Below are 25,207 nucleotides of genomic sequence, written 5' to 3'. Positions count from 1 at the left end.
ACAACTGTATGTCTTCAAGCTGTCACGGGAAGCCCAGGCAACTCTGCTGGCGGCCCCCGAGCCTCACGGCAAATACACTTCCCTCACAGGCACAGGAAGTGGTGCCACAGGGCCGCACACAGGCCTGCCTCTGCTTCCTCCCAGCTAGTGGAGAGGATGGGAAGAGTAGTATAGGGCTGCAATGGAGCTCAGTGGGTAAGAGAAACAGCCAAAAACCAACAGCTAAGAGCACAGCGGGGGAAGAAACGTTCATACTGTAGACATGCACGACTTGAACACATACTCACACACAAATTATCAATATAAATAAACACAAGACACAGTGGAGCTATATGTCAAGAGTTAATTATCTTTGAGGAAAATTATCTCAGTGTTGAAAAGGACATGGCTTGTTTTGTGTTTGCAGAAATCCTGGCCAAGAATTTTGTTTTTATAATTCTCCAGTGCCTTATCTTCTGTTTTCACTGTTTCCTGCCAAAGAATGCAGCCATGCATCCATGTATGTTGTTTTTTGGAGGTGGCACCAAACTAAAAACAGCGTGCAATTCCCTGTTGAATCTGAGCAAGTTTCCTCACCTCCACAAACACAATCTCTCCCCTCATTTCCTCCTGCTTATCTCCCACTCTTTCTCATTATCAGCTGGTTGGCGTCTTTCTGCTGACATAGAAGAGACTCGATTTCATCTTCCGCTAAGTTTCTTCCTGGACCTCCGTCTGAGACCTAAGCTGCTCGCCAGCTTCACTTGTGTCACTGTTCACTGTCAGACTCCAGTCTAGCTGAACTGCAGGGGTGTTTGTCAGCTGATTAAGATCATTGTAATTATCACACACACACACACATGTGCACGCACACACACGCACAAATGCACACACACGTACATGCGCGCACACACACACACACACACAGGGAACTACCAAGTGGGACAAATGGTTTAAATGAAGAGTTGATAGGTTTTTCAGAAGCAGGCTGCAGCCCCAGTGAGAGCTTTAAATTCCTGGGCTCGGTAAAGTCATCACAGAGAAAAGATGAAGACAGACACAGAGAAAGAGAAAAAGACAGATAGACAGACAGAGTTTTTTGAGCTGGGTGTGGCTCTTGCAGTCTCAATCACATATATCAAATACATGCACATACAACAGGGCAAAAGAGCTTTGGCACTAACGTCAGAATCTCTCAAGTCTATCCTCAGGTGCGACAAACCCTGCATTCAAATACAGTTTGTGCACACATCATATCTTAACTTTGAACGACTATTAATCATACCTGGTTGAAGTTGATGGGCTTTTCCCTGCGTCCTGTCTGCACCAAAAGCTTGTACGCCAGGACGCCATCGTCGGAGCCGTTCCTGTAGCTGTTGAGGGTGATGCGGCCGGCCTCCCAGTCCTTGTCAAACGCCTGCTGGAGACCTGCGGGAAACCACAACAAGACAGATTGGTTAGACGTGGATGTTTGAAAAGGTTACATGCCCCGTTATCTTCATTCTTCCTCTGCGACACACTTACAAAGCCCAGTTCACAAGAAAACACAACACATAACAGCCCGGCATAACACAACACTGAAACCTAACCCTAACCCTATAATAAGCATGATTGATTTAATATGATAACTCGGTTCTATTCTCAACCACCAAACAAGACTTCAAACGCCTAAAATCTGCTGCTTTTGATTCAAAGTGATCATTAGGGAATATATCAAGAACATGTGTCTCCTTTTCTATACTACTCTCTAATCCATATGTGTATCACTCCCCCCCTCTCGGCTCTCCCCCAAGGCCCATGCTGTGGTCCGTCTGTGGGAGATGTTGTTTTGGGTCTCGTTCCTTGGCCTGTCTGGCTCCAATTTGTCCCACCATTGCAGAGAGCAATATCAGACACAGTTCTCTCTCTCTCTCACCCACACTCTCTCTGTGTGGTTTCCAGCCGGCTCACACACAGACTCGCACAATGTGTTTTATCGTTACGGGCAAGTCAGCGAGTGCGCCTCCTCACGGAAAATGGACCCATTCTTGGATTGCGCTGACATGTGGAAGATAATATTCTCGTTCAATGGTACTTTTAAATTCTGTCTGTGCTGCGTATACAACCAGCAAACCGTCCCAAAGTGAATCCTCATAACATCAAAGATTGTTATATGCCAAAAGATTTTGGAGTAACAGATTTTAGTGAAAAAAGAAAAGGACAAAAAGTAGCACAAGCAGTACTAGACAGAGCTGAATGAGAGTATTTGAGCATCAGCTTGCACTGCCAGCATCATCTGCAACTATGGCCACTGCCAAAGGTTCTAACATGCTATACGCTGCCAAAGGCCAAAATTATGGCCTTCCACTTTGTCCTCCTCCATCAACCCCACTTATGGAGGACACAAGTGAATTTAATCAGGCTACTGTCAGTGTACATTTTGCAATCCCACCTACTTCTGAACTCTGGCCCAACATCTTGTTTCCAGCAGATTCATGTCAAAACACAGACAAAAAAATGATCTCAAAACTGTTTCATCAGAAAGTAAATTATTCCCATGCCTAAACTATCTTGAACAGCTATGTTAAATTAAGTATTAATATCAAATCATGTGTGACATCAGTACAAAAGTGAAATGTAAGTGATGTAACACTGACTCTGAATCATATTATTATTATTACATTGCTACATCTGACCCACTTTATTCCAAATAATTGACACAGAGACAGAGTTTTTTCCAGGTGTGGCCTCATCTAATGTGGGTCTGGTTGGGGTGGTAATTATATATCACGCCTAATTTTACCTTGCAGCCAGTCCCTCAAGTAGTGAAGCCACATGCGGGGCAGCTGTCCATTGTCCTCCTTCAGCACGTAGCGAACAGTGTGGAACCGCTGGTGGAGCTGGTGCAGCAGAGGCTGGTTCTGGGCATAATCAGCCCGCTGCGTCACCACATACATGTTGTAGAAGGAGAAGAACTTGAACTGGGCACCGATGAAGTCGTACTCGCTGGTCTCTCTGGGCACGATGTCTGTCAGCTCCAGGCCATCCCTCACCTGGGTGGTCCCGTATAAACTGACTCCCAGCAGGCAGAGGAACAGCACAATCACAACCACCTGGAAACAGAAGATGGAGCTTCATCAATCAATTCCCTGCACACAGTGATGGCAGGACAGCTTGCACTAATTACTGCTTAAACCATGTTGCATATTCCGAATGAGTGAAGAGCAAAAACATGGATGAAATGCACGATCTAAGGTGGATTTTTGTAACATATTCCAAAAGATGTTACAAGTTTTCTCACATAAATCGGTGGAACAACAGCTTTAAGCAAGGCACTTACTTTAAATTCACCACAACAGTAACATTAACAGTGCTGACATGGCAAGAAGCACAAGGAGTCAGATGATCACAAAGGTTTTAAACAAACTCCACAGTTACATGAACACTAAACTTGCTTTCAAAAGTTCACAGACAGACTTCCTTGTTCAGCTTTGACCTACTGCGTGCACACAGTTTTCCGTGCATTGAGGTTCACCATGCTTTACAAAAACCTTGAACGCTTTGATTTTCTGATGATCTGGCTAAACGGTCTGCTTGTTTACAACTTGTCTGAGCGTCTGACTGCATGTGTTTCTTGTCCCATCAGACTTTCATTGACACAAAATTGTCATAAAAATGAGGGTTGTAATAAAAAGGAGAGGAGAGAAATTAGGGGAACGCATGAATCAATTTGGTAATATAGAAAAAACGTTTGACTGTGTGATTAAATGACAAAGATTTTCTAATAATGTCAAATACAGGCCACTTGATGATTTCAGTTCTGGAAGGAGACGACAGGCCACCCACTAGACTGAGGTCATACTGTGTGTGTTTGTGTGTGTGTGTGTGTGTCTGTGTATGTGTGTGTCTGTGTATGTGTGTGTGTGTGTGTGTGTGTGTGTGTGTGTGTGTGTGTGACTCAGATAGGACATGACCGCAACCTCCACCCGAGATTTCCTCCTACTATTCGTTCTGGTGAGTAATCCTCCCATTCAAATTATCACCACGGTGAGTCAGCACAAACACACTCATACCTCACACAGAAGCATTTCCCCTCTGTCTCCAGGTCTCTTTTCTACAAACACCCACACAGTGAAGTGAAACTCACCTTGGTTGTGGGCTGCAGAAGGAAAGGAGCGTAGTGCCTCTCAGCAAAAGAGGCGAGGGTCCAACGGGAGCAGGGTGGCTCAAGGCAGCGCAGACCCAGCGAGCCCTCTCCCAACTGGGACAACAAGTCCCGGGTGGAGCTGTTGTTCTCTGGGCTCTGTCCAGTTGAAGAGGCTACATCACCCTGAGGAACTGAGCCAGTATTTGAAGTCGAGGCAACAGGAGGAGGTGCAGGATGATGATGGGAGAAGGTGGCAGAACCTCGAGATCCCCCATTACCTCGGCTCCCGCTGTTGTTGTTGTTGAGATTGCCATGATTGCTGCTGCTGCTCCTGCTCCCGCTGGTGCTGCTGCTGTAATAATCGTTGTTAGGGTTGCTCCTGGTCGGAGCTGGGTTGATGGGCTGCACGGAGATCTGGGATCTGGGCTCGGCCGTGGTGTAGAAGGCCTGAGTCCGGGGGTCGTACTCTGTCCTGAGCTGCACAGTGGACTGCATGGTGATTTGGGTCTGCTGGGCAAAGCCGTGGCTGCTGTAGGACGGAGGGGGGCTGCTGTAGCTTGGGGGAGGAGTGCGATATGAGGGAGGGGGGGTGCGATAGGATGGGGGAGGGCTGTAGTGACTCCCATCTGCCCCATCCAGGTATGCATGAGGCTCAATCTGGATCACACGATTTGCACATGGGCTGAAGAGATAAAGACAGTGGAAAAATGTCAGACCAATGACAAGCACCGGTTTCTGCAGAAAAAGGTATCAATTTTTAAGATTAACTGCATTAAAGCTGTTAAAAACCTTCTATCAGCTTTTTGTTATTGTGAATCTTCTCTTTCCCTCTACCAGCAGCATAAAATATAGAGCTGAGACCCAGCGAGGGAATTTAATAGCGTGTGTGCACATCTGTATGATCACTGTGCCAACAAACATGCCGAGACTGGCAGGCAGACTAGTAGAGTTTTAATAAAGACTGTGACAGATAAACAGACAGTCAAACAACCAAGCTGCCAGACACAAACAGACAACTTAAGCAGTAATTAGGTTTTGACTGAGGGGGATTGAGGTGAATATATCTCAGAGATAACTGTGTTAAAGCTACTCAGTGTCAGATCAGAGATCAGAGGAACACATAAAAGGAACAATTAATGAACAAGAGAGCAACAACCTCCATCAGAAATGACAGACCTCCTTCGTGTATGTCTATAAGTGTATGCACACCTGTAGAAGCAGCAGAAAATGTCGAAACGTCTGTCTTCTCGTCGGTAAAGGTCCATGCTGAGGATGGCGGGGAAGATGAGCAGCACCATGGCGAAGTTAAACACCACCACCACTGCAGCCTGCAAGATATACAGAAATGACTCACTTATTTTATGGAAAAAATTGTCTCTATCAATAAAAAAGATTCAGCTGTGGATTGCTTTTTGTCGTTTATGTATGGCGGGCAACACAATATAGTAAGTTTTGATGGGATAAAGATTAAAATCCAATGGAAACAAATGAAAGGGAAGATAATTTTTCCAGATAAAACTTCAAATATGTAATGAATTGTAATGCAAGGTATTTCTCAATAAATATTCTTGCATTTCCATCCATGCACAAGTTCCAAACAGCAAAATGATTGTCAAGCTGTTGTAAGGCCTCAAAGAATTATTGTTTCTCAACACAAACACGAGGAAGTCTTAAATATATCTTAAAATAACAAAATCTAAATAAGCTGGCGTCAAGGAAAAATTGCCTTTCAACACATTTTCAACTCCTTCAAAGACAGAAACAGTGAGTGTGCAGAGAAAAAAGCAAGGCATGTGTGTGTGTGTATGTGTGTGTAATAGAAGCCAGTACAGTGTTGTGGTTAAGTATTTGAAGGTGGTGCACTGGAGCAGAGGGTGGGGGTTGGGGTTAGGTTGGGGCCCTGCCCAGAGTACAATCTGGATCTTGCGTAGTTGCCAGACCACTACACACACACACACACACACACACACACACACACACACACACACACACACACACACAGTCCTGTGTGTGCCAGACCACCCAAGGAGCCAGAGGCCCGCGGGGCCTGAGGTGATGAGCAGGCGCTGTGGCTGCACAGACAACACACAGCCCTTACACACTCACACAAAACAGTGCACATCCACACACGTATCTACTCTGTAAAAACTGTACAGCCCCCTGCTTAAACCACACCTTAACACCAACCAGACACACACACATCCTCACCCTCCCTCATTCCTCAGCTCACTACTCAGTCAACAAGGGAGAGAAATAATGTGAGAGAAAAGAAGAAGAAATCTCTGTAAGTAGAGTAGAACAATTAATTCTCAATTGGCCCACTAACGTCCAGACAGATACGCTATGACTCCACTCACACAGACACACACGCATAGCGACCGCTAGCTGACCCCAGAGCGGGAAGATTTATCATCACATCTGTCCTCCGCACATGAATGTGTGTGTTCCTGTGTGTGTTTTTCGTGTTGTTATCTGGACAAGATTCCTGTTTTTCTTTTTTTTTGTGCTGATACTGATAGAAGGAAGCGAATGAGAGACATAACGGAAGAACGAGAGAGAGAAATAGAAATGAATCCACGGGACCGCAGGAAGTGCTTAATGGTGAAAAAGAGTCGCGCACATACTAACACACATCTCTGCATGCATGAGTGCCAGTGATTGCGATTATGATGTGCGTGTGTGTGTGTGTGTGTTCCATAATAAAAGATGGGTATCAGCATGATTGTCCGCCTCACTGCAAGTCTGCCCTCCACCAGTCACTAAACCACAAGTGCAAAGTATGCATGCTATGTGCACACTATGTGTGTGCTGTGCATGTCTGTGTGCGAGTGTGTATGCCTGCCTCAAAGTGTGTGTATTTGTGTGCATGTGCGTGTATTAAACGAGGCTGCAGGGATTAGACCCATGGGGTAAATGGATCATGTTTGACAGACTCGCTGTACTAAAGCCATCTATCCACACATGCTAATATTGTACTCACTGCGGTGGCATCTTGCCTCACTATGTGTGTGTGTTTGTGTATGTGTATGTGCATGTCTGTGTGAAAGAAAGAGAGAAAGAGAGAGAGAGAGAGAGAGAGAGACTAAGAAGGGGAATGAGAGAGGTATCACCATTTAGTTTACTACAGTACTGTATACAGTACTTAAAGTACAATAAGCAAATCGAAAGAGAGCCTCTGAAACTGGACTACTCAATTAACTTCAACTTCAACGATTCTGCATCATACTCCTCTGCAGTCTTGCTCAACAGCACCTCAGTGGCGGTAATATATCTTGCTGGTCCAGGGATCTCACTGACCTAAACCTACTTTTTCTTTACTTCTGCTACAGCAGCAAATAACCAGACTGCATTACACCACATGCTGTGCACAGACCGAGGAAGCAGAAAAGAAAATCTATTGCGAGAAAAAGCCATAACAGCTTTGGACAAATGACAAAAACAAGGGTGAATTTAGTGAGAAACCCTGTTTGAGATGCACAAGGAAATACATTTACACAATAAAACGCTCTGACCAAATCCATTAATAATCAAACTGTGGGCAATATGTGTGGCCTGTACCTGATTATGTTATCAAACCTGTTCAATGCAGCCCTTACTTGCTTATATTTGGGTTTTATATTCGTGCTCCATCTTTCTAATACAGGAGTCATCATAGGTTTAATCTGATGCCGTCTTCTCTTAACCGCGTGTATCCCTGTGACTGAGCAAGTGTCTGTATGGATTAACTACAGAGTGATGATTGGAGGCATTTTATCAGACCGACAGACGTCTCTCTCTGTCCCAGTTTTCACTGTTCTGGTGACGTCTATAATTACTGACAGATGTTAGAAAAGTCAGTGCTCCCCTCTGGACCCCCCCCCCACCTTTTACACACATGCTCATGCACACACACACACAAACAGCGAGACCATTGCTTTTCAAACCTCCCACACAGATACTACAACTTGCGACACTGACACATACACATGAGCAAGAGGATATACAAGTACACACGCACACACGGGCGCACACACACGCAGGCACGCAGGAGGATTCAGTTACATGGACCTCAACCACAATCCGGACAGACACCGGGCCCACCACTACCCAGCCTCAAAGAGGGAGAAAGAGGGCTGGATGGATTTAAAAAAACACACCCCTCACAAATACGTGCAGACACACACACACACACACGCTTTTAAATACACTGACATGCACACACACAGTTTCAATTTGATGAATGAAATCAATAAAACAACGGTCTGGAAAAATCTGGAGCCAATGAGGACTGGAACAGGACCATTAGTGGGAGAGAGGCCCCACACGACTTAACTCTATCACACACACACACACACACACACACACACACACACACACACACACGCGCACATGCACACGAAAACGCACATGCACGCATACACAATCGGGCATACCTGTAGGGAAAAGGCTCTGAGCGCCGGGATGGGGATGAGGGCTGCCATGAAAAATGCTGTGACGTTGCTGATGGAGGTGAGAGCCACGCTGGCCCCGGTCCTCTTCAGACACTCGCCCGTACGATCCTGACAGAGACAGACAGAGAGGAAGACAGATGAAAAGAAAACTCAACTCTCCTGATCAGATTTTAGCCAAAGGCAAAATGTGTAATACTTGAGATGAGGTACAATTATCATAATACTGACAGTGACTGCAATGTTTTTTGAAGCCCTGAATTGGCCTTAGATTATCCACCCGGCCTGTCGACTTCTGTTTGAAGAACAGCGGTAAATGGATTTTTGTTTTACTATTCCCGTCAGTAAATACACACAAACAGAGCGACGATAAGCACACACCCCTGAAAGGTTTGGCGGCAATTGTGTGAAGATTTGAGGACGTGCGGGACCACACAGGGAGTGTGTTTGCAGGAGTATGCATCTGTGTGTGCGTGTGTGTGTGTGTGTGTGTGTGTCAGACAAGAGAGATCAGGTTCAGCTCTGTTTAGTTTTCATCTCATCCACACAAAGGAAGCTGGGGGATGAGGGAGGCCCAGAGACGAGGGCTAGAAGGGGAGGGAAGCAGGGAAAACAAACACAAGCATATACATGCCTGTGTTTTCCCCCCGTTGAGGTGAAAAGTTATCCCATGGCACAAACACACACACACACACACACACATACACACACACACGAGGCTGCAGAAATTTACACTTTATTTACATTTCGGTTTCTATCATTTTTTTTTAAATTCTGCACGTGCCTCATTGTTCTTACAACTGTCACAATCTCCACTTCAAGTAACTATAAACATATGAAATACTTAATTTAAATGTATTAAACTACATTATAAACATGTGACAAGTATTTCAAAACCACTCATCATGAGCATGTATTTATTCCAGTGACTTCACATTCCTGAAAAAACCTCAAGGTCTTGTTGTTCGGTGAAATATGAGATATAACTTTATAATCAGCTACTTAATATAAGTCCAAAATATGACCAGATAAGCACAAAAACAGAATGGTTGCCATTCTGCTTTCAAAGGAACATATTTAATATGGAGGATTTCATAGATAAGCGGGCTGAGTGTGTGGCACATGTTTGATGCTACATCACAGGCACAGACAGGCTTCCACACATTCCTCTATGGAGGAGATAAGACAGCAGGGGGGTAGGTACAGGGTGAGTAAGAGCGGGTGAGCGTGGGATGTTTGCCTCACCTCGAACGGGATCCTCTTGTTCTGTCCGGTCTCACTGAAGGCATGAGCCAGGAGGAAGACGTCGTCCACCCCAACGCCCAGAGCCAAGAAGGGTAGCACCTGTTGCACAAATGCAAGCTTCATGAGCTCGGCCCAACACAACATATAATATAGGACTAGCCATGTTTAGACTTTTTAATGGAGAAATGTTACATATTATGCCCGTAAATCAAAATTCTGCCAATTTCTGATTAATTTAATGAGGCAAACTTCTTGCACTAATGGTTGTTTGGACGTTTTACATCTGAGAATTTTGGCTTCTTTTTACAAATGAAAAAATACTTTTAAAGCAAAATATGTTTATATTCCTGAACGTTAAGAAGTCAATGCCAGAACTCAGGAATCCAGTCCAAGAAGCCATGAAAGAAATAAGGATTAGAATCTATGTTAGAGGCCAACATACATTTATGATTAGATAATCTTATGATCAAAAAACATACAGGCCTGTAAAACAACAGTTGACTGAGAGAACTCCAGTTCTGCCTGACAGACTGTCCACATGAATGGCTAACTGGTTGATTTTTAGTGTCTTTTCTGAGGTAGATCTGACAGACTGGAGCTGTTGTCCAGTGGTGTGTGTGTGTGTGTGTGAGTTACCTGTGTGGTGGCAGCATTGAAAGAGATGCCCAGGAGAGAGCAGAGACCCAGGCCAGCTGCCACAGACAATGTCACGAGCAGGACACCTGCCAGCCCTACAGCCCCCTGAGACTTGGCACAGTCCCACCGCAGCATGGTCAGACACGCATAGGCCAGCTGGGCACAAAACAGCAAACAAGTAATCTTTTAATCAACCTGTCGCATCTGTAGGTCAATCATTAATTACTGTATCCTGCTTCTGCTCCAAGCTGTTTACAACATGCAAAATCTAAAGTGATATTCAAAAAAAGACTCTGCTCTCACCATCAGCAGGTATCCACTGGCCACGCGGATGACACTGACGTCGGAGAAAGACTTGAGGATATCTTCCAGAGTGGTGGTGGTGAAAGACAAGACCTTCTGAGACGAATTTGCCGCAACACTCTGCAGCACCGCCTGGACAGAGAGACAGTTAGAAAAAGAGAGGCAGAGAGAGGGGAAGCAACATTAAAATATACCAAGACAGAAGGGAAAAATCAAACTGCCTGATGACCTTCCTAATGACTATAGACTTATTATTATTGCTACCTTGACTGGACAAGGTGGGGTCACATTTTCCATCAGCATCAGAGCCGAGAGACTGAACTGAGGCAGCAGGTGCGGCCAATCACGCTGCAGTGCGTCAGATTTACAGAATGCTGGATCTGTAAGTGTTTCCTGAGGTTGCTGGTGTTACCTCCTTTAAACGCTTTTACCTTGACATACGCTGCATTTATTGCACTGTCAGCCCTGACTGGAGACCACAGACCATCATTAGGGGATGGTTTAGAATTTTAAAAAGACAGCTGTAGTAGAATAAATGAAGGTTACGTAAATACCAATAGCAGCACTATTTGTCCAGAAGCTTATCAATATTTTGAGCAGTCAGGGTTTAGTGCCAGCTCTTGATACCCATCCCTACTTATCATAACTTCGTCTTCTATTTACATCATCCTCCCTTAAATGTGCTTAATGTTGAAAGAGGTTGATTTCACAGATTCAATACAAGCTGCGCCTCAGCTGACAGCCAAACTGCGCTTCCAGCCGGTTTGATAAATAACACATAATATACAGTTTTCCACTGGGTGTAGAATGGGTACATCTCACCCTGTGTGTCTTACAGAAAACAAAACAAAGACCAATCGCAGCTCTGCCTCTGTTGTCAGAGTTATTTGGGAGAATCTGCAGACAGTATCGTGACCCGTCCTCTCCCTCTCTCACTATCTCCGGGCAGACAGATGGCTTCAACATTGAACTGCAGTTACTGCTCAGTGGGGAGCAATGCTGGCTGACACACATTAGGAAACACGCACTAGATCACACACACACTCGCACCCACGTGTGAACTCGCACATGTGTCAGGCACATACCGACATGCATGCACATAGTATTCTCGCAGACACGCCTAATCGTGCAGAACACACACCACAAGCACACGCACACACACAAACAGAGTAACACTATTTGGCATCTTTTAGGATTGACATTGACAAAAATACTGTATTCAAATAAACAGTCACACCTCTTTTCTATCAGTGATCCCTGGGCCTCAAGATGAATGGTGCACGCATTTGTGAATAATACACACACATGCACACACACACATAGACACACACACACACACACAAGGTCACGCCATGTCGAACAGAGGTTGGGGCCCCCAAAAACAAAGACCAGATGATGTCACACTTGAGCCACCAATGGGGCCACAGCTGGGAAAGCAATTGTGTGTGAACTTTTGAGTGTGTTTGCGTGTGTGTTTGTACATGAGTTAAAGACGGAGAGAGAGAGAGAGAGCAAGAGCGCGAGAGAGAAAAAGCGGGAGCGAGAGAGAGAGAGAGAGAGAGAGAGAGAGAGAGAGAGAGAGAGAGAGATCCAGCACTCCCTTAATGTATTCCAGACATGCTCACCCTGTTGCTCTATTGCTCCTCTCTACTGAGCAGTGAGGGGAAAGCTTCAGCCCTTTGCCACACACCAACAGTGGTTCTAGTATCTATCAGGGGCCCAGGCTTTTGGATGGGGCCTTTCCATGTTCACCTGTATCCGGCCGGTGATTTACAATGTGGTTGTGGAGGATTTAGGGTAGATCTCTTTTCCCTTTTCTTTTTCCTTGCCCTCTTTTCTGGATCTCTCCCTCTCTCATTTCTGAGTGCTTTGGCCCTTACCTCAGCATATCTCCTCTGCCAGGCTTCCAGTATAGCTGCAGCCTTTTCTTCATTCCAGTTGATGTGGGAAACCTCCTCGTAGCCCCGAAAGTGCTCAAACATCTGCTTGGGAGTCATCAGCTGGAACATGGTCTGCAAGGCCTGGGCACTGGAAAGGAGGGAAGGGGGGAGGTTGGCAGGGTGAGAGGGAGGCAAAGGGGAGGAAAAGATGGAAAGGATGAAAGAGGGAGAACAAACAGGGGGAGGTCAATGAGGTGCGAGCCTTCACAGACAACATCATGTTCACACAAGATGATCAACGAGGGGATGAGCTGGTTTTCTGGATTGTGCAAATGACATCAAAGAGGGCTGAAACTTTGAAATGTATAAGACACATTAAAAGCTTTTGGTGATTAGAACTTTATGCATAGACAAGGAGTGCAAATACTGTGTCTTGGGCAAGCTTTGAACACTACCCAGACTGGGTGTTTGTCAAAAACGACAAGGTCCATTAGGAGAAGTCGAAAACATGGAATAATCACAGAAACCTGTCAAAGCAGAACGCCAGAAACTCAGACTTTCCAAACCAGGAGGTCCCAGATCAGAGAAGCTGCTAATTTATCCGTTAAAGAGAGAAAAAAGAAACACTTCAAAACCGCAGCACCTGGAGCGTGTTGGATAGCTGTCATCATAAACAATGGCATGTTGAGCACACCTGCTGCATAAGCGTGATACTGTTCCATCTGATATGACTATTGAGCCAAGAATACCCACAGCCATGAGACTTGCTTCATTTGCCACACACACTGCACAGCACAAACATCCACTTTTTAATCCATCCTCAGAATTCATCCTGGGGTAACAAATAACCATTGTTTTCACTTCATATTTCTGGAGTTTGCATCTCCCCCGACATGCTCTCCCTCAGATTCAAAGCTCATCCTCCTCTCGGTCCTCTGGGTTGGTCAGGTACCTGGCAGGTGCCTCACTGCATCACTGCTAATATTCCTTGCAATGACATGATGTGGCAACTGAAGCCGTCTAAAGAAACACGCACTTTTAGGACAACTGTGACCTTGTTTTCCATCCAGTTTGCCCCTTAAGGACGGCTGCAGCACTGAACCAACATGCCTCAAAAATACAGCTCCATGTCTTATCTTGTCTTTATTCCAAACCAAACAAAGAAGCTGGATGCCACAAAAGATTAGTATTTCTGGATTTTGATAGTGACAAAGGAAGTACCACATCCCATAAAGTGGATACTGTATCTGGTCCTAATCCACAAGATTCCTGATCATGTTCTGACAGAGTTTAAGAGGGCAGTGTAAAGAGGAATGCACATATTAGGAGGGTATTAAAGAAAATACAACTGATTAGTCATTAAAAAAATGACTTTGGAATAGATCACAATTTACGAGCAGCAGTCGAGTCCGTCTGATTTCAAATCGTCAAATTTTTACGAACCGAAGGAGCAGACGTTAGCTAGTCGTTCTCTTTATGAATGTGATCTCTGTAATACGGTGATAATCACGGTAATGGTGGCAGTTAGTAAACAAGATGTAGAAATTGAGTGCCAGCAGTAACAGCCGAATGGACAGAGCAACCAAACCACAGACACACACATTAACGCGCACACACACACACACACACAGGCAGGCAGGCAGGCAGGCAGGCAGGCAGGCACGCACAGACACCCTAATGACCCAGCTTTGCCAGGAAAAAACACGACCACAAAACAAACAACGCACCCCACTGTACTCTGTAACCGGCATGTGTGTGAATGCGTGTGTGTGGGTTTGCCTTTGTGTGTGCATGCATGTGCGTGCACCCTCCAAACTGCAATTTCATACTAAATAAGCGGTCCATTAGCAAAATTTTGGACAATTTGTCAGCCTCTCTCCAGTTAGAGGAAGCTTCTTATTGCTTAATAAAATGTGCATGTTTTTAATTCCTGGCTATATTTCATGTTTTATATTCACATAAAAATATATAATATTTTAATGTGTTTAATATAGCAAATGACTGAATGTAATGTGTTCTTTATGGAGGACACACAGCTTACTGCACATATAAGACAGTGTATATTATATCCATATGTATACCACCTAATCTATAAGCTTTGTCCTGGTGCTTGAGCTGGAATTAAGTCCGTGTACACCAAATCTCTGTATATTTGGACAAACTAGCCAGGCAATAGATCACTCTGTGCACGTGTGTGTGTGTGTGTGTGTGTGTGTGTGTGTGTGTGTGTGTGTGTGTGTGAGTAGGTAGTGTCCAAGCAGAGCAGCCAGAGCTGAGCAGGAACAGCTGGAGCTCTAAGATTTCACTGGAATCTGCTAATGACTGCAAGATTTACAGCACACAGTGCACACGCACGCATGCATGTGCCGCTTCGGAGAGCATAAAAGAACAAAAAACACACACACACTTTCCAGAATAAGCCCTGCAGTGATCACAGCAGTGTTTATGAGGGTGTGTATGTGTAAGTGTGGGTATGTTACCTGAGCAGGGGTCCGCTGCCGTTCTTGGTGGTCCCTCCTACGATCAGTTCCTCCTGCCAGTGCATGTACTTCCTGGACAGACCATGGCAGCCGCCACTCAGGGCCCGCGCCACGTCAAATGGCTGGTGCAATAAAAGCAACGGGCGAGAAAATAACTGTCAGCAGCTAGTCTCAAACCAAAGGCTTGATGTTTAAACAAAAAAAACATTAATGCTGCATGTGTACACAGATATTCAGAGCCTGAATCTCATCCTACACGTGTGTCTACCTTAGTTGAGTTCTTATTGGGCGCAGTGAGAGGGCAGTCAGGGTCAGCAGGGTTCAGACAGGGTCTATCCATGTAGCCGTGTCCGACGTCTGCCTTTTCCAACATGTCCTCAAAGCCTTCCACTGGGAAGTTTGCTCTTCGCAAGTCCTCAAGGAAGTCCTTAGGGTCAAAGTTGGTCCACTGCAGAGGGTCTTTACCTCTGCAAAAGTTTAAAGTAAAAATGAATAACGGTGTTTGATTGTGGTTGAGGTTGTTTTAAGGAGAACTTCATTTGTACTTTTGGCCGTCCTTTCTATTTATCTTTACAGGGTTGTACTTACAAAGTTACATCACCCAAACTTATCTGGAAGAGAAGACCAAAGCGAACTAAAAAGTGATGATCCAAGCTGTCCATTCTAAACATCCACCACAGTTTACAGACTGACTTCCTGGTTCATCTGTGACATACCAAATTAACCATGGACAAATGAAGCTGTTTAGATAATGTGGTTTACCGATAACTTTGCAACGCATGTGTCTACCTCTCATGTTTCTTGTTAGTTATAGTTATCATAACAAAAGAAAATGAGTGTCAAAACTGTGAAAACAAGCTGAAATCGTTCCACCGCATGCAAAAACATCGACATCAAATGTAATCGGAGGACATAGTGCAGTCAAGGCTAGGTTGAATTTGTCAGATATTTGGGTGCAATCACCTCCAACTTTTACCTCACAAAACACGTTTTTGAAAGCAGAAAATTATCTCTTTCTTGCTCGGACGGAAAACAATAAATGGAGACCAATTCCCATCATGCAACTGCACAGTGCTGAATTCCTGCTCCGAACCAGTCCTTGTCTCTCTATGCCTCACACATTCCAATCTCTCTTTCTCTGAATCTCTCTCTCTCTTTCTCCCTGTCATTCAGACTACATTGTATGTGCTTAACCAGGCTTGGGTTATTATTCCCAGCCTCCCAACCAGAACATAGTAAAAACCTTATTTACCATCTGAGACCAATGGGCAACACACACACTCACACATACACATTCACATGCTCTGATGACACGGACCCAAGCTGATACACTTTCACACATCTACAGAACACATGTATGCACTGATGGCAATGGCACACACTATGTGCATGCACACACACATGCAGAGGTAAAGGTCTGCTGAGTATTACTGTAGCAGCAGGCCATTAGCAACAGAAGGGCCAGACAATGGTGTGAGGCCCAGGGCTGGAGAGAAACTATCGCCAGCGATACGCATGCCAGCAACCACTACAATAGAGCCTTCAGAGGGGACGAGTTCAGGACACACACACACATACACACACACACACATGCACACACACTCTTGTTCCTCTGTGGTGTCTCTTTGGATGGGTTGAGCATGTTTGGGCAGCCTCTACTAAAGGGGTAAAAACAAGATCCAGAGATCCAGATCTCCTCCTTCTTGCTCTCTCTGTCCTGAAAACAATCTGATAGTGCTGTTAAAACATACACTAACTCCATCACCACTCGTGAGCTCAACGTCTAATTGTCCCTAAACATCATTTTCATCAGTTTGCACTCACCTCACAGTGAGAAAAAAAACCTATGTCTGCCCAATTAGGATTGTTTTTCTTTTTTTTTTTTTTAAATAGCATTTGATCATTTGACCGTTCGCTTGAAAGAGATTGGTCAATGCAATGACATACTGTTTTGGCGTGTTGTGATTGTGCTGACACATCATAAAATGCAGATTCGGTCTAGTAAAAAGGAGTTTCGTGTACTTACGGGAGATAGACCATTCCAGACTGGAGCTTGGCTCCCTCCCAGAAACAGTCCAAAGGGGTGATGATGAGGCAGGGATGTAGCTTTTCTATGATCTAATTGGACAAACACATGCCCACACACAGCAGGATTAACACAAATTGACAATGGTAAATGTGTATCGAAAAGAAGCATCAGATTTTAGCAGTAATATTTTGATATGATCCAGAGAGTGAAAGTCAAAAGATAAATTGTATACTACCTGATCCATAAAATGAGTTTCTGTGACTAGTTCTCCTGATTTGTAGCATAAGTGTTCTAATTTCCACTGTCTGAAAAGGAGAACAAAAGAGTTTCTGTTGAGCTTTTGTCACGACTGTAGAAGACCATGAGCCCTTTAGGCTAGACTGATCAAAGAATGATAATAAATGATAATAAATCATTCATCATTTGAAGTGCTGCCAGCCAGAACGTAGCTGAATACATGACATACAGGTATGCTGTACAACTGCATATAATGTATACATGGATATAGATTGTATAGAATGATTGTAAGATGATAATATAGTAGAATGCAATACAACAACACCAGAAACGAGTAAGTCAAAGATTCAGCTGACTCTGTGGAAAAATATCAACATTACAAGCTTTGCATGTGTACTGTGATGCTTGGGACTTGAATTTCCCCTTGAGGCTAAAATGAGTTATTATTTTGGAAGAACAAAAATGGCTGAAATAGCTGATTACCTGTTATAAAGGTAAACATGAACTCTGCTGGCTCGGATAGCTGACTCCAGGTGCTGCAGGAGCGCCTCCACCGTTAGAACATTGGCTCCCTCCTCCCGCGGCGTCTGGATCATCAGCTGAGGGTTAAACATGGCCTCCTCGCCTATCTTCTGTCGCGTGTACTTCAGCTCCTGGTTCACACGCCCGCCAACTGGACAAGGAGAGTGAACATGTTTGAACTTGCATTTTTAAACCCTCTGCACAAATATCCTAAGACACTCTTATTGCACGTAGATGCTTTTATATCAGGAGGACTTATCTCCATCATTGGCCCTGTAAAGCCTGTAAAGACAGCTTTGTGGAGGAGTACCATCAAATAAATACAACAAACACAAATTTTAACCTTTTTAATATCCGAATAAAATAATGAGCCCTATACACAGTGCTTTGCAGGCATAAACAGCTTTTCAACACTACCAGAAGATCTGAACACAGCTTTACCACTCACACACACACACACACACACACACACACACACACACACACACACAAAGCAGCATCATGTGCTAAAACATCTGTGGCTCAAGAAGTGATCCTCTGTGCAAAGCAAACCCAAAGATATCTCAGCCTGGCCACAACATTATCAGACTTGTATCTTGAGCAAAAGCACTTTGCTTACAGTGAGCTTGTACCACTGCAACGCCAAACGTCCTAACTCCTTTGAATCCAGAGGAGTAACATCACTCCCAACAAATCCACATCTCAGTAAAACAAGCTCAACGTTTCTACTCAAATTTGCTAACAAGTCAGCAGCGCCAGGCCACATTGACTGCATATGTGTGCGACCATATGTGTGTGTATGTGTTTGATAAAGAGAGGGAGGCTCTCTTCCAGACTTTGCTCCCAGTATCGTGGTGGGACTAAGCCCTTTGCGTGCGCTCTGAGCTCTCAGCTAGCCCGAGCTACAAAAGCAGCCTTTCAGGCCCTTTAGCTGCCCTGCTCCACCCCAGTACAGCCAAGGCAAGTCTGGCAAAGTCTCTCTCACAATCACACACGAACAAATGCAGGCAATTTCTGTCATGCAAGCACAGGCACAGTCTCGAATTTTCAGTCAAATGCCAGATTAAACAGAACTATGCAAAGGTTCTGCATGTTTCATACTCAGGTCCTCCAGAGATGTGTGCGTGCACCTGCGAGTGCATCATTCTGCTCGGTGTATCTATGTGTGATTTAGGAGCAGCGGATTTGAGCCCTTCCATCATCAGTGACTGAACGCTCAGTGAAAGCTTGGGCAATTTATAGTCATCTTCTTTCACTAGCTCACTCTCTCTCGCTCTCTCTCTCTCTCTCACACACACACACACACACAAAGTGCAAAAAATGCCCAGTGAGAGAGCCGACTGTGTGAAAAATCTGTAACATTTTATTATGCCTTAATCCAATTTAACAATTCCGCTCAATTCGTGCAACAGCAGGCATAGATTGAATATTTTCTGCCCATTGTAATGGCATTAAAGTTGAACATAAGCATGCCTGTTCTGCTGAGCTGGACCACCCAGTCAGACCAATGGAACAGGGAGGGAGGGGGCCATGTCTTGGGGCATTAGGAAAACACACTTGATTTCTTTTTTTCTGGACCCAAACAGCATTCCCATCTGATCCTGTCTGAAGGCATGTTTATAATACTCATCATTAATAGCAGGCCTAGGCTAACCAGAGCGACATGCTTTCCACTGCTAGGCCAGCTACACAGCTACGTTACACCAGGCCTCCCTGCAAAACAGGCACGCATGGAACTGATTTAGACCCTACGCACACTGACAGCGCACTAACAAGTCGACTTGTCTGGTACACTCAATGCACAGAGGCAAAGCTAGCCCCGGGGCCTGGTTAAAGCGCGCTGCCAAGGGGGAAAAATGGGAACACAGGTGTGGAGAAAGAGGCACATCCACTTTCAGTTTCTACGTGTGCAGGGAGATGAGAAAAGGTCTGATTGAAAAAATACGAGCGGGACGAGATTAGAAAGAAGTCACTGTCTGTTTTGACCACATTCCAAGTCGCGGACTGCCACCCAAAGACCTCGAGTTTACAGCAAGCAGCGAGGAATGGGACAAGTCAAAGGAATGCACTCTCTCTCTCTACAGGAAACAGCACATCACGGCCTCGGGCTTAGAGAATTCCACACTTCACGAGGTTACAGCGTTTTGGGGTCAACACTCACACAGCCTCGGGGTGAAATTAACACCCCAGCTGGACCAGGAAAATGTGTGCGAGTGTGTGTGAGTGCACTGGCGTCCATGCGAGCATGTGCGTGTGAGCGTGTCTGTACACACAGCTGTGTTCCTTCAATGACACATATTCGCATATTCCTTCCCCTAAGAAAACTGGTTGACCCCGGCATGTGTTGATATCTTGAGGGTGTCCCGCTCCAGGCTCAGCTGCTGTGACCTAAAACAAAGTGTCACTGACTTTCAAATGCTTCCCATACCAGCTCTGTCTCTCACTCACGTCCTTACTCAAGCCTTTGTGCATCGCTGTCCTCTACTGAAACAAACTTACTGTAACTGTTGATTATTCTTTTTGTTATTCATTTAGAGAGGTCATCTTAAGATGTTATCTGCATCCCAGAGTAAGGCCTTAAACAAGCTGGAGTGCTCTGACCAACAAACCCACGGAATATTAACTTTAAAGAGACATAAAACTAATTACAGACAAGAAATTCTCACAATTGGAGAGTTGTAACCAGCAAATGTTTCATATTTTTAAATGATAAATGACCTGAGTGATACAAACTACTAACAAAATTGTCTTTAATTCAATTTTGTCATTGATTTATAAACAGCTGGAAAGCCGCTCAACAGAAAAGTAATCAGCCAAACTGTGAGCTAATTGGTTTATTGTATTTGTCATTCTTTAACCATTAACCAATCACGCCAGCACTGCCCTCCATCAGCCATTTCTGAATTCACACACCTGTGAGGAGTTCATGTGTGCGTTCACCTGTGTGTGTGTGTGTGTGTGTGTGTGTGTGTGTGTGTGTGTGTGTGTGTGTGTTATAGTGCGTGTGTAAGCATCACAAATGCTTGGCGGAAGATCAAAAACAGACCGGCGCAGATTCGAAGAAGAAGCGACGAGAAGAGAGGAGGACTATGTGTGTCACTGTATTGGAGCGCTCAGTGCGGGTATTCACTGTGTTGCATAACATTAACCCCTGGTCCCCCCTATTCTCAGAGCAAGGGAATGGGGGCCGGTGGGGACGAAAGGAAAGAAAGTAGGTTTCTAAGGAACTGACATCACCCCCTCCCTCCTTTCAGTTCTGAACTCCCCCTCCTCTTTATACTCTCATTTTCTCCCTCTTTGCTCTATTCAGCTCTACTCTGTGATTGGCCAGATCATGATGGCAATCAGCCCGGCCCCTCTGTCAAAGCCAGCCCACCCCCCCCCCCCCACCTTTCCCCTCGCCAACTTTCTCTCTTTTCCATGCAACACACAACAGCATAGCCCCACCCCCTGCGCATCTCTTACGCCTGACAACGGAAGCATCCCGCACTTTCAAGGAAAACACGCACCACCGGCGGCAAACGACGCCTACAACTCTCTGGCGGGTGTTAGAAACACACATACGCACCTTGTTCACACAGTATGTACAAACACTATAACTCCCACCGACAGAAACAGGAAGGACAGTGCATCTCTGCCTGAACATATTCACACATATACTGATAAATAATGAAAATAATGTTTTCCCTCCTTCCAGCAGACCTAGAATTAGTTTAAAGAACCATAACTTCCACCACCACTAACGGAGATCTGATACGATATCTGACTTTGATATAAGATACTAAAGGGACCATTTATGTGTGTGCGGTACCATCCATACGTGAATATACTGTACGTACGTGTATGTGGCTAAACACATCTTTGTGTGTGTGCTTTTGTGTGTGTGCAGAGAGGGGATTAGCTGGATTAGGCCCCCTCTCAGCAGGGACCCCCTGTGGTGAGGAGGAAGCCCCCCAAAACCAGGTCATCTCTCTGCCACCAAGTCTACAGCGACCTCCCATACCCTGAGCCCCCTATACCGCCAGAGGAATGAAGACAACCATGCAGCCCTCTGCAGAGCACCTACATGAGGATTCGGTCTGGATAACCATTGTGAAAAACTACACAACTAAACAGCCAAAAGCTACTTCAAAGACGTGACTTTGATCCTGATGTTTGTTTTGCATGAGAAATACATTTCTCATAGGTTGTAGACAAGAAATGTGTCAAATGTACACAACAGGAATGGATTAAAAACCTGTTGCATGTGTAAATCAATATGCTGCTTATGCTAAGGCTAATTTCTAAGTTGCTTCAGAGCTTCAGCAGTGAAAGGCAAACTGTTTACCGACAGCTTTCTGAGCCCATCCTTTATACAATCATGCATTCACAAAGTGATGAACCTCACTCCTTCCTTGCTTGTGAATGACTGAGCCTTTCCAGGATGTCCCTTTCACACCCAATCATGATACTATCACCTGTTACCAATCAACCTGTTCACCTGTGGAATATTCCAAACAGGTGTTTTTGGAGCATTCCACAACTTTCCCAGTTTGCTTGAAATGTGCTGCTGGCATTCAGAATACACTGATATTTCCAAAAATCAATGAAGCTGATGAGGTAAAACATTAAATATATTGTCTTTGTACTGTTTTGAATTGAGTATGTCAAAAATAATCACCTTTTTTATGTTTGACCAACTTTTCTGGAAACAGGATTGTAGAAAACCATACATACAGGAAACCCTAAGACACAGCTGCTTATACTAGACTGATTTCAAGGTACTCAAGAGATTTAGACGAGATAAGAATGTATAGAAGATATACTATAGATGCATTTGTGTTATTACGACCCCTAGTTGCATCATTCTCTGAAACATTTCTGACTGGGCCTTGCTTGGTCGCTGCCACTGCTCAGCCTGTTCAGGTAGAGTTTCCCACAGTAAGTCCCCTGCTCCATCACCACCTCCTCTTTTCTCCTCCTTCCTGTTCGTCTCCTTCTCAGCTGCTACCGCCAATCACCTGACAGAGCTTTGATCACTGAGAGGAACCCACCTGTTGCCTTCCTCCACCGTTTGTCTGCTTCTTCCTCCCACCATCTGCTGTCACTCTGCGTCTGTCCCTCACTTCATCTTTCTTTCTTGGATTTTCCTGCTGAGTAAATGTCCTGGTTCATATTATTGCCGCTACACTCTTCCTCTATTAAACCCACACAAGCCTTGTGAAACACTGCAACACCGGCTCTCCCATTTAGCTTTTTAAAAGTTTTATCATTTATTGTCGATGATCATTTAAATTGTCACCCTTCCATTGACATATCCACCTTGTTCCCCTCTCAGTTCTGAAGATATTTCACTGTTCACCCCATCAAAATGAGCCTACTGCTTGTAACTGAGTTGCATTCTCTCTCTCTGCTGGGGCAGTACCAGTAAGAGTACTAGCAGTACTAGTTGTGGCAGCTGTGGTAGCAGCATACACAGCAGTATGCAAAGCAGTGATCGTAGTTTTGAATGTGGGCTCTGCAATGCAGGTGTGCACACAGCCACAAATATGTGATGAAAGGCCTCACTGAGAGCTGAGACCCTATCTGACCCATGGTGAGCCCCCCCCCCCCCCCTCTCGCACTCGCCCCCCTCACTCTCTCCTTCCCTCTCTCCTTTCAGCTTTCGAAGAGGAGGGGGCTGCCACACAGAGGAAGGGTAGAACAAGCAAGGTAGAGAGCGGGTGGCTACGAAAGAAGAGGAAAGAGTTGAGAGAGTGGCGGAAAAGAGAGAGAAAGAAATGGAAGGAACAGAGCGGAGGTGCTCTGATGTGCAGCTGTAGCCGAGTGTCTCCTCATGCAGCCAGACACCCCCTAGCACCCCGACCCCTGACACAAATGTGACACCCCAGCTGCCAACCCCTGCCCCCCACCTCTCTCCTCTCAAAACCCCCACCCATACCACCAACCTTCACCCCCCAACTACGGCATTACCATATGTATGGCTCCCCTCGCCCCTGATTATGCTAATCACCTGTCCGGCCCCTGCAGCCCCTAAAATGGGTGTATTTAGCAGTCGGCTGGCTCCCAATGCAGCTTCCCCTGGGCCCGAGGTGTACATTCACACACTCCTCAATGGGCAGATTCTTCCACGTTGCTGCCTTCATTCAGGTCCCACTCTCCCCTCCCAACCCCCCACCTCCACCCCGAAAAAAAAAAAAAAATCTATTCATTGCCAATGGATTCACAGAGGAGTGGAAAGAGTAGTAGGGGAAGAAAACGCTGACAGAAAGTCTGTGTTTGTAGCATGTGCATGCATGTGTGCAGTGGTTGTGGTTCAATTAAAAATACCCAAGACATCAAATGATGTATTGACTGGTGCAAATGATGGAGAGAGATGTGAAATTCGATGCTTCTGCCATTGCAAGTGATGTAAAAGCATTAAAAAAAAAAGACAAATTTAAATATTATCAGAAAAAACAGAACAACTCTTCACAACTCCAGCTCTGGTGGGAAAAAAAAAACTCTCATCCTATATCTCCTGTCAGTGCCTGTCCAATGCAAGCCAGGTGAGCGATCTCCCCCTGCTGCATTTTACTGCCCTGTGATTGGCCCACAGCCCAGCCATAACAGACCGTGACATGAGCCTGAACAGCCAATCTCAACCAGCCATCTCTCTGTCATTTCCTGGAAAGATGGCCCGTGATTCCAGGTATCCCAAAATCACACATTCCTAAGTGTGGAACAGAAGACACAGAGGCTGAAACAGAGAGAGTGTGAATGGAAGGAAGAGGGAAAAGACCAAAGGGAACAGTAATTCTTTCCCAGTTCCATCCTTGCATTAATTTTCCTATGGTTACCTTTACTGTTGCAATTTCATGGTCACTGGGGCTGGATATCAGTTGACACTGACAAATATTGGCAAGAATATGATATTTTTGTGCCAGTACCAACACAATACTTTATCTGACACCTTATTTTGAAGAACATAAACATGTTTAACGCTGTTTTTTCATTTAGCCAAATAAACCATAAACGCTTCACTGTCGCGGTGTTGAATGTTGGCGTTACGTTACTTTAAATCTATCAAGATTAGCTGATGTTGCATCATTTCCATTCCATTTTTCTGGCATTTTTCAGTCAGTTTCTTGCATTTTTCACCTTTATGAACAAAAACTTTTGATACTCGATAAAAGCTCCTCGTGCTTTCTTGGTTTGATCAATCAAGCAACTGTAAACTGTAAAATGCAGGCATTTTGAGTGTGTGTTATAGTGCTTCCTATGCAGAAAATCACTTCTGGCCCTCCATGTGTGCCACAACAAAAGAGTGACGTGATATCATGTGCAAACAACCTGTTTGTTTTGGGATCTGATGAATGTGATTC

At 44.9% G+C, this 25,207-nt stretch overlaps 1 protein-coding gene across 3 annotated transcripts in view; it reads right to left on the bottom strand.

Annotated features, from left to right (window-relative positions):
- ptch1 (patched 1) overlaps positions 1–25,207 on the bottom strand; it is a 49,256-nt gene that overhangs the window by 14,939 nt on the left and 9,110 nt on the right. For 2 of the 3 annotated variants that reach the window (XR_013077192.1, XM_076731086.1), the window contains exons 3-16: positions 17,826–18,015; positions 17,341–17,410; positions 17,103–17,194; positions 15,345–15,543; positions 15,077–15,198; positions 12,597–12,744; positions 10,717–10,848; positions 10,414–10,569; positions 9,778–9,876; positions 8,518–8,643; positions 5,315–5,433; positions 4,106–4,787; positions 2,762–3,071; positions 1,265–1,407 (exon numbers count right to left, since the gene is read on the bottom strand). Coding sequence is in view for 2 of the 3 variants with exons in the window: in XM_076731086.1 (XP_076587201.1) it covers positions 1,265–1,407; positions 2,762–3,071; positions 4,106–4,787; positions 5,315–5,433; positions 8,518–8,643; positions 9,778–9,876; positions 10,414–10,569; positions 10,717–10,848; positions 12,597–12,744; positions 15,077–15,198; positions 15,345–15,543; positions 17,103–17,194; positions 17,341–17,410; positions 17,826–18,015 (2,588 nt within the window). In the remaining variant the exon portion in view is untranslated. Of the gene's footprint in view, positions 1–68; positions 996–1,264; positions 1,408–2,761; positions 3,072–4,105; positions 4,788–5,314; positions 5,434–8,517; positions 8,644–9,777; positions 9,877–10,413; positions 10,570–10,716; positions 10,849–12,596; positions 12,745–15,076; positions 15,199–15,344; positions 15,544–17,102; positions 17,195–17,340; positions 17,411–17,825; positions 18,016–25,207 lie in introns of those variants that run through there. The other variant, XM_076731087.1, reaches the window with a different exon arrangement.

Source organism: Chaetodon auriga, chromosome 5 (assembly GCF_051107435.1).
Source record: "Chaetodon auriga isolate fChaAug3 chromosome 5, fChaAug3.hap1, whole genome shotgun sequence".
In the NCBI taxonomy this organism is placed as follows: domain Eukaryota; kingdom Metazoa; phylum Chordata; class Actinopteri; order Chaetodontiformes; family Chaetodontidae; genus Chaetodon; species Chaetodon auriga.
This window is presented reverse-complemented; position numbering and strand designations above follow the sequence as displayed.